Source organism: Aquarana catesbeiana, linkage group LG07 (assembly GCF_042186555.1).
Source record: "Aquarana catesbeiana isolate 2022-GZ linkage group LG07, ASM4218655v1, whole genome shotgun sequence".
Taxonomy (NCBI): domain Eukaryota; kingdom Metazoa; phylum Chordata; class Amphibia; order Anura; family Ranidae; genus Aquarana; species Aquarana catesbeiana.
Window position 1 is genome coordinate 40635633 of NC_133330.1, and position 14444 is coordinate 40650076.

The 14444-nt window shown below is 44.6% G+C and overlaps 1 protein-coding gene across 2 annotated transcripts in view; it reads left to right on the plus strand.

Moving 5' to 3' along the window:
• RYBP (RING1 and YY1 binding protein) overlaps positions 1-14444 on the plus strand; it is a 139292-nt gene that overhangs the window by 88356 nt on the left and 36492 nt on the right. Inside the window, exon 3 of one of the 2 annotated variants that reach the window (XM_073592031.1) lies at positions 10529-11161. In XM_073592031.1, coding sequence (XP_073448132.1) covers positions 10529-11161 — 633 coding nt within the window. The remainder of the gene's footprint in view (positions 1-10528; positions 11162-14444) is intronic. The other variant, XM_073592032.1, reaches the window with a different exon arrangement.

A 14444-nucleotide genomic window follows, 5' to 3' on the forward strand; every position in this document is an offset into this window, starting at 1 on the left:
TTGTGAAATGACCGGCCGTTTCCCTCTTCGTTTTTGGCTGTTTTTCCTCATTTTTATTTGTGGTTTTCGCTTACTAATTCCTCTTTCCACTTCAATTCCTTGAACTGGCGTGTGTGTGTATGTGTGTTTTTAGGCATATTACAAAAACGGATCAAATCCTGCTGTGTTGTGTTGAAGTTTTGGTCTTCTGGATTCTGTTTTGTTTGCTCATTATTGACTGTCGGGGAGCCTTTGTGAGCATACAAGAAAGACCACTTATAGAATGGAATATTTAATTCTCTTATGAACCGATGGGAAATGTACCTTAGGCTTAATGTAAAGAGTGCTTGTACTGTAATAAACACGTTGTAAAGGTGCCAGGAAGATCGTTACAGTACTTGGTTCTTCCAGTGACAAGGATTTGAATGTGTTTCGGTGATGCCGTGTTCCAGTGCAAATCTTGCTGCTCTCGACTCTGTCAACAGTCACACAGAAATCTTAACCTCATTTAAAGAGATTGGCATGTTTTCCCACACATCTTCCTGACTTCATGTTACATAATGCTTAAGATGTCTCTCTCTGCTGCCACTAAAGGGTGCACATGGGATATAGGTTTCATATTGAGACCAAATCTCTGTTTTCCAAGAGCTCCCTCTATGGGCTGCTTGTTGAACTAAGTGCCTGTCTCTCAACATCTCCTTTCTTTGGGCTGCACATTAAGACCAAAGCCTGTGTTCCAGCAGGACACTCTACAGGCTGCACATTAAGCCCATTGCCTCTCTTTCAAGAGCTCCGTCTACAGGCTGCACGTTGAACCTAGTGCTTGTTTCCCACGAGCTCCTTGGCTACAAGTTTGCACACTGAGCCCAATGCCTGCCTCCTAAGAGCTCTGTTGAGGTCAAGGCCTGTCTACCAAGAGCTCCCTATACAGTCTGCATGTTGAGCCCATTGCCTGTTTCCCAACAGCTCTCTACAGGCTGCACATTGAGCCCAGTGCCTGTCCACCAAGAGCCCCCTGTAAAGGCTGCACATTGAGCTCAAGGCCTGTCTCCCAGGAGCTCCCTCTACAGGTTGCATGTTGAACCCAATGCCAGTCTACCAAAGCTCCCTCTACAGGCTGCACATTGAGCTCAAGGCCTGTCTCCCAGGAGCTCCCTCTACAGGTTGCATGTTGAACCCAATGCCAGTCTACCAAAGCTCCTTCTACAGGCTGCACATTGTGCCCAGTGCCTGTCCCTCAAGAGCTCCCTCTACAGGCTGCATTTTGAGCATAGTGTCCCCCAAGAGTTCCCTCTACAGGCTGCATGTTGAGTCCAGTTCCTGTATCTCAAGATCTCCTTCCTCAGGATACACTTTGAGACCAATGTCTGTCTTCCAAGAGGTCGTTCTACAAGGCTGCATGTTTAACTCCAGTACCTGTCTCCCAAGAGCTCCCTACATAGGCTGCACGTTGAACCCAGTAGAAGAACATTGTTTGGGATATGGGTCTTAATTAGTAGAGAGGGAAGGATTTAATCTTTCCAAAATACCATCAATTATCTTTCATAATTCCAAAGAAAGACCAGTGGCAAAAAAACTACCTAATCTTCAATTTCTGTTTTGTACAGCATCTAGTTTTGGCAGTTCTACAGTGTGGGAACAACTAAGGGCCACACACACGATCGGTGATTGCAGCGTCATGCATTATCACAGCTCATTCATTTTGAAAGGGCCCCTCCAACGCAGGAACACTCCAATGTGGGAAGTGCTCCATTTCTTTGTAGCACAGTGCACATCGTATGTTGTCGTGCACTTTATTGCTACTACGTTATGCAGATTTGTAGAGGTGCCATTCAAAAAGACTGGCCCCGCAATACATTGCACCCGGTTTAGTGCTCTACCGCATGTCACCACAATGCGATGGTGTGAATGAGTCCTTAAAGTGCACCTATGTCCAGACTATGCACAATAAGCAATGTGCATATTTTGAACAGACATAATCATGTACATATTTACCTTAGAATCAAAAGAGCAAGCCCTTAGTGCCGGTTCACACTACAGCGACTTGGGATCCGACTTGTAATTCCTCAAGTTGCCCCAAGTCGCTGGACATAAGAAATGCCATAGAAGTGAATGAGAGTCTTCTTAATGTACACTACTGAAGTCGCTCCAACTTCAGAAAAGGTTCCTGTACAACTTCAAGGCAACTTGTACCCATAGATTTCAATGGAAGTCGCCTCCAAGTCGGATCTCCATCTATATTGAAGCGACCTTACAGGAAAAAAAAGAATTTACCCAGGTATTCCCCACATTTACCCAGGCAACCCCCTCCCTCCCACAGAGCTGATTATTCTGTGATTGGCCACAGCCAAAGTCGCCTGTCCTGGAGGCGACTTTAAGTCGGGCTGTAAGTTGCTCAAAGTCACGCTGAAGTCGCCTCCAAATCGCCTTGCAAAATCACGCTGTAAGTCGGGTTGCCCCTGTGTGATCCGGCACTTACTCCCCTCTCTAGATGCTTCTACTGTGAAGGATTAATTCTCAATGGTTCTTAAAAATCATAACAAAGACTGTCGGTTTGAGTTGATTTCTGACAGTTTCGAAATATCTGCAGATTGTTCTGGAAGGCCGCCATAATCTGTTCTTGAAGAAAAAAAAATATTTTTACGTCTCGGTGAACTTTGAGAAGCATTTCCTCATAATGCTTATAGCTACAGAGGTAAATGAGGGCTTGTTTTTATAGTGCTTTTACTGCTTGTTTATTATGCAAATACTTAAATGTGCATAGTCTCGGCAGGGGTTCACTTAACCACTTCTACTGCTGTACGTCTTCAAATGGTAAAGTGATGGATGCTTATTTCTGCAGTGTCCACGCAAAACCTTTAGCTTCACCTTCTAGTTTATTCTCTTAGGGTGGGGGGCATGATCTTGGTATCTGCTGAACCCACCTTATTTTTGGAGAGTGCAGTGATTTTGCAGTGATTTTCCTCTACTGCAGCAGGTGTGTCTTGAGCAGATTTGGGAATTACAGTGGGCACGTCTCCAAGAGATGCAAGAATATAGTAGGTTTGCCTGCTCAATCCAAACGAAGGAAAATGTTTTTTGGTTAAGTGCCCACTTTAGATCTGCTGCTTCTGCTTTCTTGGTGAAATAATATAGTGTAGACCCCCTCCCCCATGCTGCTGTTTTGTCCTAGAGTAGAGGCCTGCAAAAACAAATTGTAGCTGCAGAGCCACCTGCTGGTGAAATCTGGTATTTTAAAATAATGTTGATTTGTGCATGCCTCAATCTGATCTCCATATAAGTAAAACTCCTTGCTTGTAGTGGGGCTGCTCCATACTGCAAGGGTTAAATGCTAATTTAGGTCGAGGGGAACAAGAAAAACTGTTTTTTCCTACCTGATCCTTGGTGCTGCAACATACACTATATTGTCAAAAGTATTAGGACGCCCGCCTTTACATGAACTTTTGTGGCATCCCAGTTTTAGTCTGTAGGGTTCAATATTTGGTTGGCCCACCCTTTGCAGCTATAACAGCTTCAACTTTTCTGGGAAGGCTGTCCGCAAGGTTTAGATGTGTGTATGGGAATGTTTGACCATTCTTCGAGAAGGGCATTTTGTGAGGTCAGGCACTGATCTTGGACGAGAAGGCCTGGCAGTCTCCGCTCTAGTTCATCCCAACGGTGTTCTATCGGGTTGAGGTCAGAATTCTGTGCAGGCCAGTCAAATTCCTCCACCCCAAACTCGCTCATCCATGTCTTTATGGACCTTGCTTTGTGCACTGGTCCAAATCATTTGGTGGAGGGGGGATTATGGTGTGGGGTTGTTTTTCAGGGGTTGGGCTTGGCCCCTTAGTTCCAGTGAAGGGAACTCTTAAGGCGCAAGCATACCAAGACATACCAGGACAATTTCATGCTCCCAACTTTGTGGGAACAGTTTGGGGATGGCCCCTTCTTGTTCCAATAGGACTGCACACCAGTGCACAAAGCAAGGTCCATAAAGACATGGATGAGCCAGTTTGGAGTGGAGGAACTTCACTGGCTTGCCTGTCCTGACCTCAACACAATAGAACACCTTTGGGATGAATTAGAGCAGAAACTGCGAGCCAGGCCTTCTCATTCACACATCAGTGCCTGACCTCACAAATGTGCTTCTGGAAGAATGGTCAAACATTCCCGTAAACACACCTTAAACCTTGTGGACAGCTGTCCCAGAAGAGTTGAAGCTATTATAGCTGCAAAGGGTGGGCCAACTCAATATTGAACTTTACGGACTAAGACTGGGATGCCATTAAAGTTTGCTTGTGTATAAAAGCAGGTGTCCCAATACTTTTGACATTATAGTGTAGATCCTCTCCGCCTCTTCTCCCCTTCACTCCAGCAGTTGCAGGTCCTCTGACATCATCAAGGCCAATGCAGGGTCCGTTGAACATGAGGACGATGATGAACCATCTGCTGCTGAAGCATAGGATAAAACTGCTTTTTCCAGCTAGCAATGAATCCTTGCATTGCGGGGACATCCCCACTGCATGGGAGGATTTTTACTTTCCCTGGAGTTGGGCTTTAATGATGGATTCATTTTTCTTTATTTATAGACTGTGTTTTTTCCACAGAGCTCTGCAGAGAGCAGTGAACCGTTCACATTAGTCCCAAAGGCACTTACAGTCTTAACACACCTGCACACACAGTAGGCCTAATTTGGGAAGAAGCCAATTAACCAACCCACACATCTCTGGATTGTGGGAGGAAAAGGGAACACCCAGAGGAAACCCATACAATCATATTGAAAACATACAAACACCATGCAGTTATTGTCCCTGAAAATCAAAGCCAGGGCCCCAGTGCTGTAAATCAGGAGGGCTATCCACTGTGCTGCAATTAGTTGAATGGTCAGGATGATTTCCCAACATAAACCGTGAAATTTGATGGGCTGCCCAACCTTGATGACTTTATATGCTATCTTTGCACCTGTTTCATATTTGGATCGATCAGCTTATGACACCAGGTATTGGTATAATTTACTCTACTGTTCAAAAGTTTTAGGCAGGTGTGAAAAATGCTTTGTGATTTCGAAATAGAAGTGTTACTATTTTTTTTTTTTTTATCATTTTAATGAAATAGAAATTATAAGTAAATGAACAGAATAGAAATCCAAATCAATATTTGGTGTGATCACCCTTTTGCCTTCAAAACAGCATCAATTCTTCTAGGTAGACTTACACAGAGTTTTTGAAGAACCTCAGCTGGTAGGTTGTTCCAAACATCTTGGAGAACAGTGGATGTAGGTTGCCTCAAATCCTTCTGTATCAATTTAATCCCAGACAGATTCCATGATGTTGATATCAGGGCTCTGTGGGGGCCAAACCATAATTACCATGACTTTGTTCTTCTTTACGCTTAAGATAGTTAGTGTCATTAGCTGTATGTTTAGAGTCGTTGTTCTGCTGCAGAATACAATACATTTGGGGCCAATCGCACACCTCCCTGATGGTATGGCATGATGGATAAGTATCTGCCTGTATTTCTGAGCATTGAGGACACCATTGATCCTCACCAAATCTCCAATTCGATTTCCAGAACTGCAGCCCTAAACTTGCAAGGAACCTCCACCATGCTTCACAGTTGCCTGCAGACACTCATTATTGTACCGCTCTCCAGCCCTTCACCAACAAACTGCCTCCCGCTACAGCCAAATATTTCACATTTTGACTCATCAGTCAAGAGCACCTGCTGCCATTTTTCTGCCTCCCAGTTCCTATGTCTTTGTGCATAGTTGAGTTGTTTAGGCTTGTTTACATGTCGGCAGTATGGCTTTTTTGGCCCGGGATTCTGTCAAGATGCCCACTACTGGTCAGACTTCCTCAGACAGTAGATGGGTGTACCTGGGTCCCACTGGTTTCCACCAGTTCTGTGCTGCCTGGACATCTTCATTTCTCCCTGTTGCACGCACAATAACATTTTGTGAATACAAAATGTGTATTGGAATACTGGAAGGCTCTGGATGGGACTGAGTGTTGCAGTAGGAGGATGGGGTTTTTGGATGGAGTTAGGAGACTCAGACTTGGTAGCCTTGTAGGGAATTGGGTTTCTAGAGGTAGCTGGGAGCAACTGTGGGGCTGTGATCTCTGGAGGGTGCTATTCGGTCTCTCCAGGAGACTGGGGACTTTGCAAGAACAGTGTGGGGGGCTGGAGGGCACTTCAGAAGTGGAAGACATGGTTACAGATTCGGGGGAACCATGGAAGGCTTGAGGCTCTTCAGCAAGCTTGAGGACACAGCTGGGGGACACTGTAGGGGCTCTGGGCACACAAGGGACCTGAGGGCACTGTGAGAGGTTGGGTGGCACTGTGGAAGGTTAAGAGATCTACAGCTGGCTGGAAGGCAAGGAAGGAAGGAAGTTCATGGCTTGACAGCAGCCTAGTGGTTGAGAACCATTGGTCTAGGCTACTTTGGGGGTGTTGTAGGCTTAATTCTTGTCATTGATCTCCTTCCTGGGTCACAAACGGTTGACAGTCTGGCAAAAGGTGTTGTTTTTTTTCCTCCTAGTGTACAGGGCCTTATGGAGCCTGTCCAGTAATGAAAATGTTCCCAGTGTGGTGAAACCTGAAATACGAAAACCAAAAACACCCATCACAAAGCTACCGAGTCATTTTACCCCTACAGATTTTCTTCACCGTATTTCTTGCCTATCTGAATCTTTAGCCTTTACTGCCAGTCCTTCCTCTCCCCTCTTAAGTCGATAAGTGTGAAGCTGTCATTCCGCAGACAAAGTAATCATCGTGATTCCTCAGAGGGACACAGACGCTATTGTTGTATAGAACAAGGCTGTCCTGCCATGACGCCGCCGCACGAAACCGACGTGCTCTGCATTGGAGATTAGCCGCGCTGCCTTTGTCGCCTCGCTGCCTGAAGGATCGCGTTTCCATTGTTCCACTGCTGTAAAGCAGCACGGCGCAGCAGACAATGTGTAACTTGCTGTAGAATCTATCCAGGATTCTGTTAAAGCAGACCTGTCATTTAAGGCTCCCACACCATACTTGAATCATGTCATTAGTTAGCAATAGCACTTTATTTAGGAAGGATTAACCTTCAAAAAATCTAGCTGTGTATATTATCTGCGTTTTGTGGAGTTAAGAGATTCACTTGTATTGCCTCCTGCAGAGGTGACTGATTGACTAAGCCTGTGGTGTGCCAAAACTCGTAAAAATTTCTTTAGGTAGTTTAACCTACCAGTTTAAGACTCGAGTACTCGCTGATACCGGTTAACGATACGTATTTTTACACGCACATGAACTTTAATGGCATCCCAGTCTTAGTCCGTAGGGTTCAATATTGAGTTGGCCCACCCTTTGCAGCTATAACAGCTTCAACTCTTCTTCGAAGGCTGTCCACAAGGTTTAGGAGTGTGTCTATGGGAATGTTTGACCATTCTTCCAGAAGTGCATTTGTGAGGTCAGGCACTGATGTGTCTAATTCATCCCAAAAGTGTTCTATAGGGTTGAGGTCAGGACTCTGTGCAGGCCAGTCAAGTTCCTCCACCCCAAACTCGCTCATCCATGTCTTTATGGACTTTGCTTTGTACACTGGTGTGCAGTCATGTTGGAACAGGAAGGAGCCATCCCCAAATTTTCAAAAGTTGGGAGCATGAAATTGTCCAAAATGTCTTGGTATGCTGACGTGATGGAGTGACCCCCAAGTCACCAGAACTAGTGTCCCTATTGGAAGATTTCCCCTCTATTACTTTTCTGGGGACAACCCAAAAATGTAATTTTTTTCTTTTTTTTTTTTTTTACTTTTAGTGATAACGGTAAAAAGGGCAAATGGGGTGAATATCTCTAATGGGGACACAGACAACAGCAATATGAACTGACAGGTGTTCTAATCCCTCTCTATTCTATCTACAACTAGAAAAAAATTTTGCCTTTAGTTATACTTGCCCTCCGGAAGGTTTACCCCCTTCAGGACCAGGCCTTTTTTTGTGATACGGCACTCCGTTGCTTTAACTGACAATTGTGCAATCAGGGTGGATAAAAATCAATGATTTTTTTAAAACCTCAAAAAAATATGATTTTTTTAAAATTTAATTAGGATTTTTTTTTTTTTTTTAATCTGATTTTTTTTTAATTTTTTATCAAATTTATTTTAATAAAATTCTTTTTTAGTAATAATCTCAACATAGTTTTCTATTTAAGATACATTAATAATTTAGTTTATTCAGCATGAAATGGAGCTTAGTTATGTGGCTGTGTATACTGCAATATTTACATTTTTGATACACTCATTCAATGAATGCAAGCTGAGATAACATGCACAGCAGTAATGCATTGGCAGAATTCCCCAGTAACCATGAGATAAAACAAAGTTCAGGCATATTCCTTTATCCCATTGTTTTGCAAATCTATGTACACTACAAACTGTATGATTGAATAGGTTCTGATACCGCAGTTTTACTAGCCTGACCGCTTATTAATCGAATCATTTTGTTTGCAAATATTAAAGTTTCTAACTACCAGCAAGAATAAGTCCTTCTATTTAAAGAGCACCTGTCATTTCAGATCCATCATGGCAGCGCCTGTTAGCGGGCATTCACTCACCTGCTGCCGCCACATCCCTCACCTTGTTGTGTCACTGCCGCATCACCAGCCGTTCCATTAAAGTGAATAGGACTGTCGGTGAGTCGACAGCGGGTCAGAGCAGCCGCTGCGGGACAGATATGACAGTTGCTCTTTATAAATCATGATTTAAATTGAGTTGATTTAAATCAAATCCACCCTGCGTGCGACACTGTACCCAAATAAAATTTGATGTCCTTTTTTTTTCCCCACAAATAAGCTTTCTTTTGGTGGTATTTGATCACCTCCTTTTTGGTTTTTATTTTTTGCGCTCTAAACAAAAAGAATTCCCACAATTTTGAAAGAAAAAAACAAACCATAAACCGTATTACTTGCTTTCTGCTATAAAACACATCCAATAAAAAAATGGGAAAAAAATGTCTTCATCAATTTAGGCCACTATGCATTCTGCTACATGGTTTTGATAAAAATCCCAATAAGCGTATATTGATTGATTTGCGCAAAAGTTATAGCGTCTACAAACCAAACTATAGGATAGATTTTATGGATTTTTTTTTTTTTTTTTTACTAGTAATGGCAGCGATTAGCGACTTATAGCTGAACTGTGACATTGGAGGACAAATCTGACACAAAGTGACACTTTTTGGGGACCAGTGACACGAATACAGTGATCAGTGCTGAAAATATAACCTGTCACTGTATTAATGACACTGGCAGGGAAGGGTTTACCATCATTGGCAATCAAATGGTTAAATCTGTTCCTAGGGAGTGCTCGCTAAGGCTCGGTTCACACAGGGACGACTTGTCAGGCGACCTAGTCGCCTGACAAGTCGCCTCCCGTTCTGTGCTATGGAACCGTTCTAAGGGGAGCGACGCAAGTCGCTCCGACTTAGAAAAAGGTTCCTGTACGACTTTGGGGGCGACTTGGGGCGACTTGCATAGACTTCTATACAGAAGTCGTTTTGCAAGTCGCCCGGGCAGTCGTGTGCAGGTCGCCTCGGTGAGGCGACCTGCAAGTCGTGCCGCCTCTGGTGTGAACCGAGGCTAACTGTGTGGGGGGTGCTTGTACTGAAGGAAGGCAGAGATCAGTGTTCCTGCTTGGCAAAAACACAGGATCACAGCCTTCCCCCGTCACAGAACAGCGATCAGCCTTGTTTATATAGGCAGTCTCCTGAACGATCTGTGGGTCCTGGTGGACGTCACATCCGCCAGACCCGCTGATTGGTTCCCGATGTGTCCATTCACAGCGGGAGCAGGTCGCTGGTGGCGCCTGTACGCGCTCCAGACCCGTAGGTGGTAGAGGTACGTGATCCTGCACAAGGGAGCCGCTTTGCCACCGTATGTGTACTGTATACGGTCGGCAAGTGGTTAAACAGCGCAACTCTGGGGTTGGTTTTTATTTACATTAATCATGGCCACCAAATAGATCACAGCGTGAACTCTTATCCAGCATGTTTTTCATGAGTTTTCAAGCTACAGTACAGGCATTTTTGTTTTAGCCAATTGAGAGCAGTGTCATCTGTCATCCTTTTTGTATCTGCTTCCAGGCTTTTCATAGTGGCTTTTCTTACTGGAGCTCTTGATACATGCCCGCTATGTCATTGTGGATTGCTTTTTGTGGTATACAGAAATCTGTGTATAAAGTATTATTTTGTAGTAGGGAGAGAATGCAGAGATATGAAGCACTCATGTTTTTTGTTTCACGCAAGTTGCAAAAAGAAAACTGTGTACTTGAAGCTGATCAAAAGCTCTGCCTTCAGTTGATGCACAAGTGTTTCTGTTTGTTGAAACCAGGGGATCTGCATGACAGCCAGGCAGCTATCTTTGTCAAAAAGAGGTCCGCTATGGCATATCATGTATTTGTCATGACCGGTTTACACTAATGTGGTTATTGCTCAGAGAGATACTTTGACACTTGAGGGGGGCGGGCAGCTTAAGGTGGATCCTAATCCACTGGTTGGAACCATTACTCTATAAGATATTTACCATTTTCTTTCAACTTTATGTTTTGCAGGAAGCCCAGGATAAACTCTCAACTGGTGGCGCAGCAAGTCGCCCAACAGTATGCAACCCCGCCACCTCCCAAGAAAGAGAAGAAAGAAAAAATTGAAAAACCTGAAAAGGAAAAAACAGAGCGAGATAAGCTGGACAAGGAGAAACCTGAGAAGGAAAAGCTGGATCGAGAGAAACTGGACAGGGACAAGCTAGACCGAGAAAAAATGGACCGTGAGAGGCTTGATCGGGAGAAGCTAGACCGCGAGAAGCTTGATCAGGAGAAGCTTGATCAAGAGAAGCTTGATCGGGAGAAGCTTGATCGGGAGAAGCTTGATCGGGAGAAGCTAGACCGTGAGAAGCTAGACCGTGAGAAGCTTGATCGGGAGAAGCTAGACCGCGAGAAGCTTGATCGGGAGAAGCTAGACCGGGACAAGATGGACAGAGAGAAACTGGACCGGGAGAGACTAGATCGTCAGAAAATGGACAAGGAAAAGATGGACAGGGAGAAAATTGAGAAAGATAAAAATGATAAAGAAAAACCAATAAAGGAACAGAAAGTAGACAGGGACAGACATGAGAAGGAGAAAAATGAGCGAGACATTAGTTCAAGTGTTGTCAAGAAGACCACTAATAAAAAGATAAGGTAGGTTCGCATGTGATGGTCAATCTCTATATGGAACATAACCACCAGGGCTACTGAGTATGGCTTCTTGTTGCCATTTAAGACCAGGGTCCCACCACTGGTGACTCTCTTCATGAGCAACAGGATCATTAATGGGCCACGTAACTTTTCTTTTTGGAGTCACTTCCCTGCTTTTTGGACCGAAGATGTTTTCTCATTGCTCCCTATTGATTCAGTCTAACCATACACCTTATGGTGAGGAACAGGGATGATCTCAGGCGTGTTAGGATCCTGGTTCTATCCCACATAAGCTATCCCGCCAGGAAGCTGTCCCTGCATAATCATAAGCAGCCCAGGGGGGCTGTGGCAGTGGAGGGGGGGGGGGGTAATCCAAACACGCAGCCACACACCCTTTTAGGTAAAGTTTTGCTTTAAGCTGCCATGGATGGTAAGAGGAAAGAGATGCACCTGAAGGAAATTCATACAAACATGGGGAGAATGTACAAATGCCACCCTGATCATGTGTATCCCTTGTATCTTGGGTGGTACAGACACGGCTTGGCACTCATTAATTTAAATTATTGTACAGAGTATACCACGCTCCTCATAATACCCAAGGTCATTAGGATCTTCAGAATAGTTTTTATTTAGTACAGAGTTCCTTTTTCAATACTAAGCAGGGCCACCTGCATCTTAGAGACTGAGCACACTAAGCGGAGGGGGCTGCCTGCTTCCTAGAAACCAGGGACATTAGACGGCAGAGGCCGCATGCATCCTAGCAACCAAGGACGCTGGGTAGCAGAGACCTAGCAATAGTGTTGACATTTACATGTCTGCCAACAATAGAGTCAGTGTATGCTGTATCCCTAGTTGCATATAAACGTCTCACAAACGTTAGATGCATACAGACAGCTAAAACGCAGGATCTTTCTGCCAGCAAGATCCTTCATTTTACATTGAGAAATAGTTATGCTTGTCTGAGCCCTTGGATGTAAACAGTGCTGAGCAAAGTTCTCCTTTAATGTTTGCAATATGAAAAGCAAAGGAAGATGTTAAAGGCTCTTTAATGACCGCAGATAGGCGAGAAATGCCGGCGCTGACAACCAACTGTCAGTGTTCTGGAAGTGTACATTGTATCATTGTAAACATCATTGGCTCAGCAGATGCGTGAATTAAGAAGGGGAGTGAAAAGGCTCATTGTCTGCGAATAAAGACGGCGCATTGTTTGTCTCCTCGTGTGAGAAACGATCTGAATTTGTGGCTGAAGAGCCCATAATTACTTGATATTGGGAGGTTGTGTATTTGTTGCTACGGTTTCAATAGCTCATTTACATTCCAAACCGGAGAGGAGATCAGCGCATTGCTGGGATATATCGGCCAACAGATATTTGAACGGTGACAAAAAAATTCTCCTTTTATGTGTCGAGAGATTGAGTTTGGCCCAGAAATGATGTTTTAAATCCTGTTTCACAGTCCTGTAAGGAATAGCTGGAATAAAAGGTTATTGAACGACAGCCTAATTGGGATTAATGAGAAGTTTGTAAGAGAAATTATGCTTAACCGCTTCAATACCGGGCACCTTCCTGCCCAGGCCAATTTTCAGCTTTCAGCGCTGTGGCAATTTGAATGACAATTGCGCGGTCATACAACACTGTACCCAAACGAGTTTTTTATTATTTTGTTCCCACAAATAGAGCTTTCTTTTGGTGGTATTTGATCACCTCTGCGGTTTTTATTTTTTGCGCAAAAAATAAAAAAAGGACGAAAATTTTGAAAAAAAAAAAAAACAAGTTTTTCTTTGTTTCTGTTAAAAATTTTTCTAAATAAGTATGTTTTCTTCTTCAATGACGGGCACTGATATGGCGGCAGTGACGGGCACTCGTAGGTGGCAGTGACGGGCACTCGTAGGTGGCAGTGACGGGCACTCGTAGGTGGCATTGATGGGTACTTATGGTGGCACTGACGGGTAGCACGTATTGGACACTGACGGGTGGCACGTATGGACACTGACGGGTGGCATTGCTGGGCATCACTGATATATAATGGTGCCAGTCAGTGCCCATTTGTGGGCACTGATTGGCACAAATTGGGCATAATTTGCACATGTGGATGGCCATGGGATACATATCCGGCCATCCACATGTTGCCCCCTTCCCTGGTGGTCCTGGCAGCTTCCCTGGTGGTCTAGTGTGGGCATCCGAGGGGGGGCTGCGCTGATAAACAATCAGCGCAGACCCCCCCTGTCAGGAGAGCCGCCTATCGCCTCTCCTCTACTCGCGTCTGTCAGACGCGAGTGAGGAAAAGCCGATCAACGGCGCTTCCTATTGACATCGTGATCAGCCATGATTGGACACGGCTGATCACGTGGTAAAGAGCCTCCGCCGGAGGCTTTTTACCAAGATCAGTGGAGCGGTGTGTCAGACTGACACACCGCTTCACCGATCGCCGCGAGGCGGCTGTTTTCCTGCTGGACGTCCTATAACGCCCAGTCAGGATAACTGAACCACCACCCGGCTGTCAATCTGCTGTAGGCCGGGTGGGAAGTTAAAGGTAAATGAAACCTACAAAAACACTGCAAGTATATGCCTAAAGCTATATATAGATATCTAGATATCTATATATATATATCTAGATATCTAGATATCTATATATATAGATATATATATCTATATATATATATCTATATAGATATATATATAGATATATATATAATCACACCCGTCCGTTTTTGTTTTTCTTCCCTTTTTTTTTTCTTTTTGCCATCCTACTGAGAGATTTGCCTTTGCTACCGATCATTTTTACACAACTGGAAATCTATTAAAAATGTGGAGCATTCTCTAGGGCCACATTCACACCCGCGATTGGGCCCAGCACGGATTACATGCCAGAGCTCCAGTGAGTGTGTGAAAGTAGTGATGGGCTCGGGTATGTTCGGCTCCAGCCTGCCAGGAAGCCATCACTGCACACTACCAATCATAGGCAGTGAGGCATTTCCCATCCGGCAGCTGCACATACACACGCTGCCGATGATTGGTGGTGTGCAGTGCCAGCTTCCTGGCGGGTTCGATCCGAACAAGCCCGAGCCCATCGCTATTTGAAAGCAAAGGGTGGCTGCAGGCTCCCACAGCTAATCACTGCTGCTCACATGTCACCCGCAACTGCTCCATGAGCAAATGCATACCACTAGCCATGGTTATCTGCGGGAGCCGGCAGCCTACCATTGCTATTTGCTGGGAACACCCACTGATTCTTGCATGAAATGTGTGTTGAGCCCATTCGCCGGTGTAAATGTGGCCTAATACAG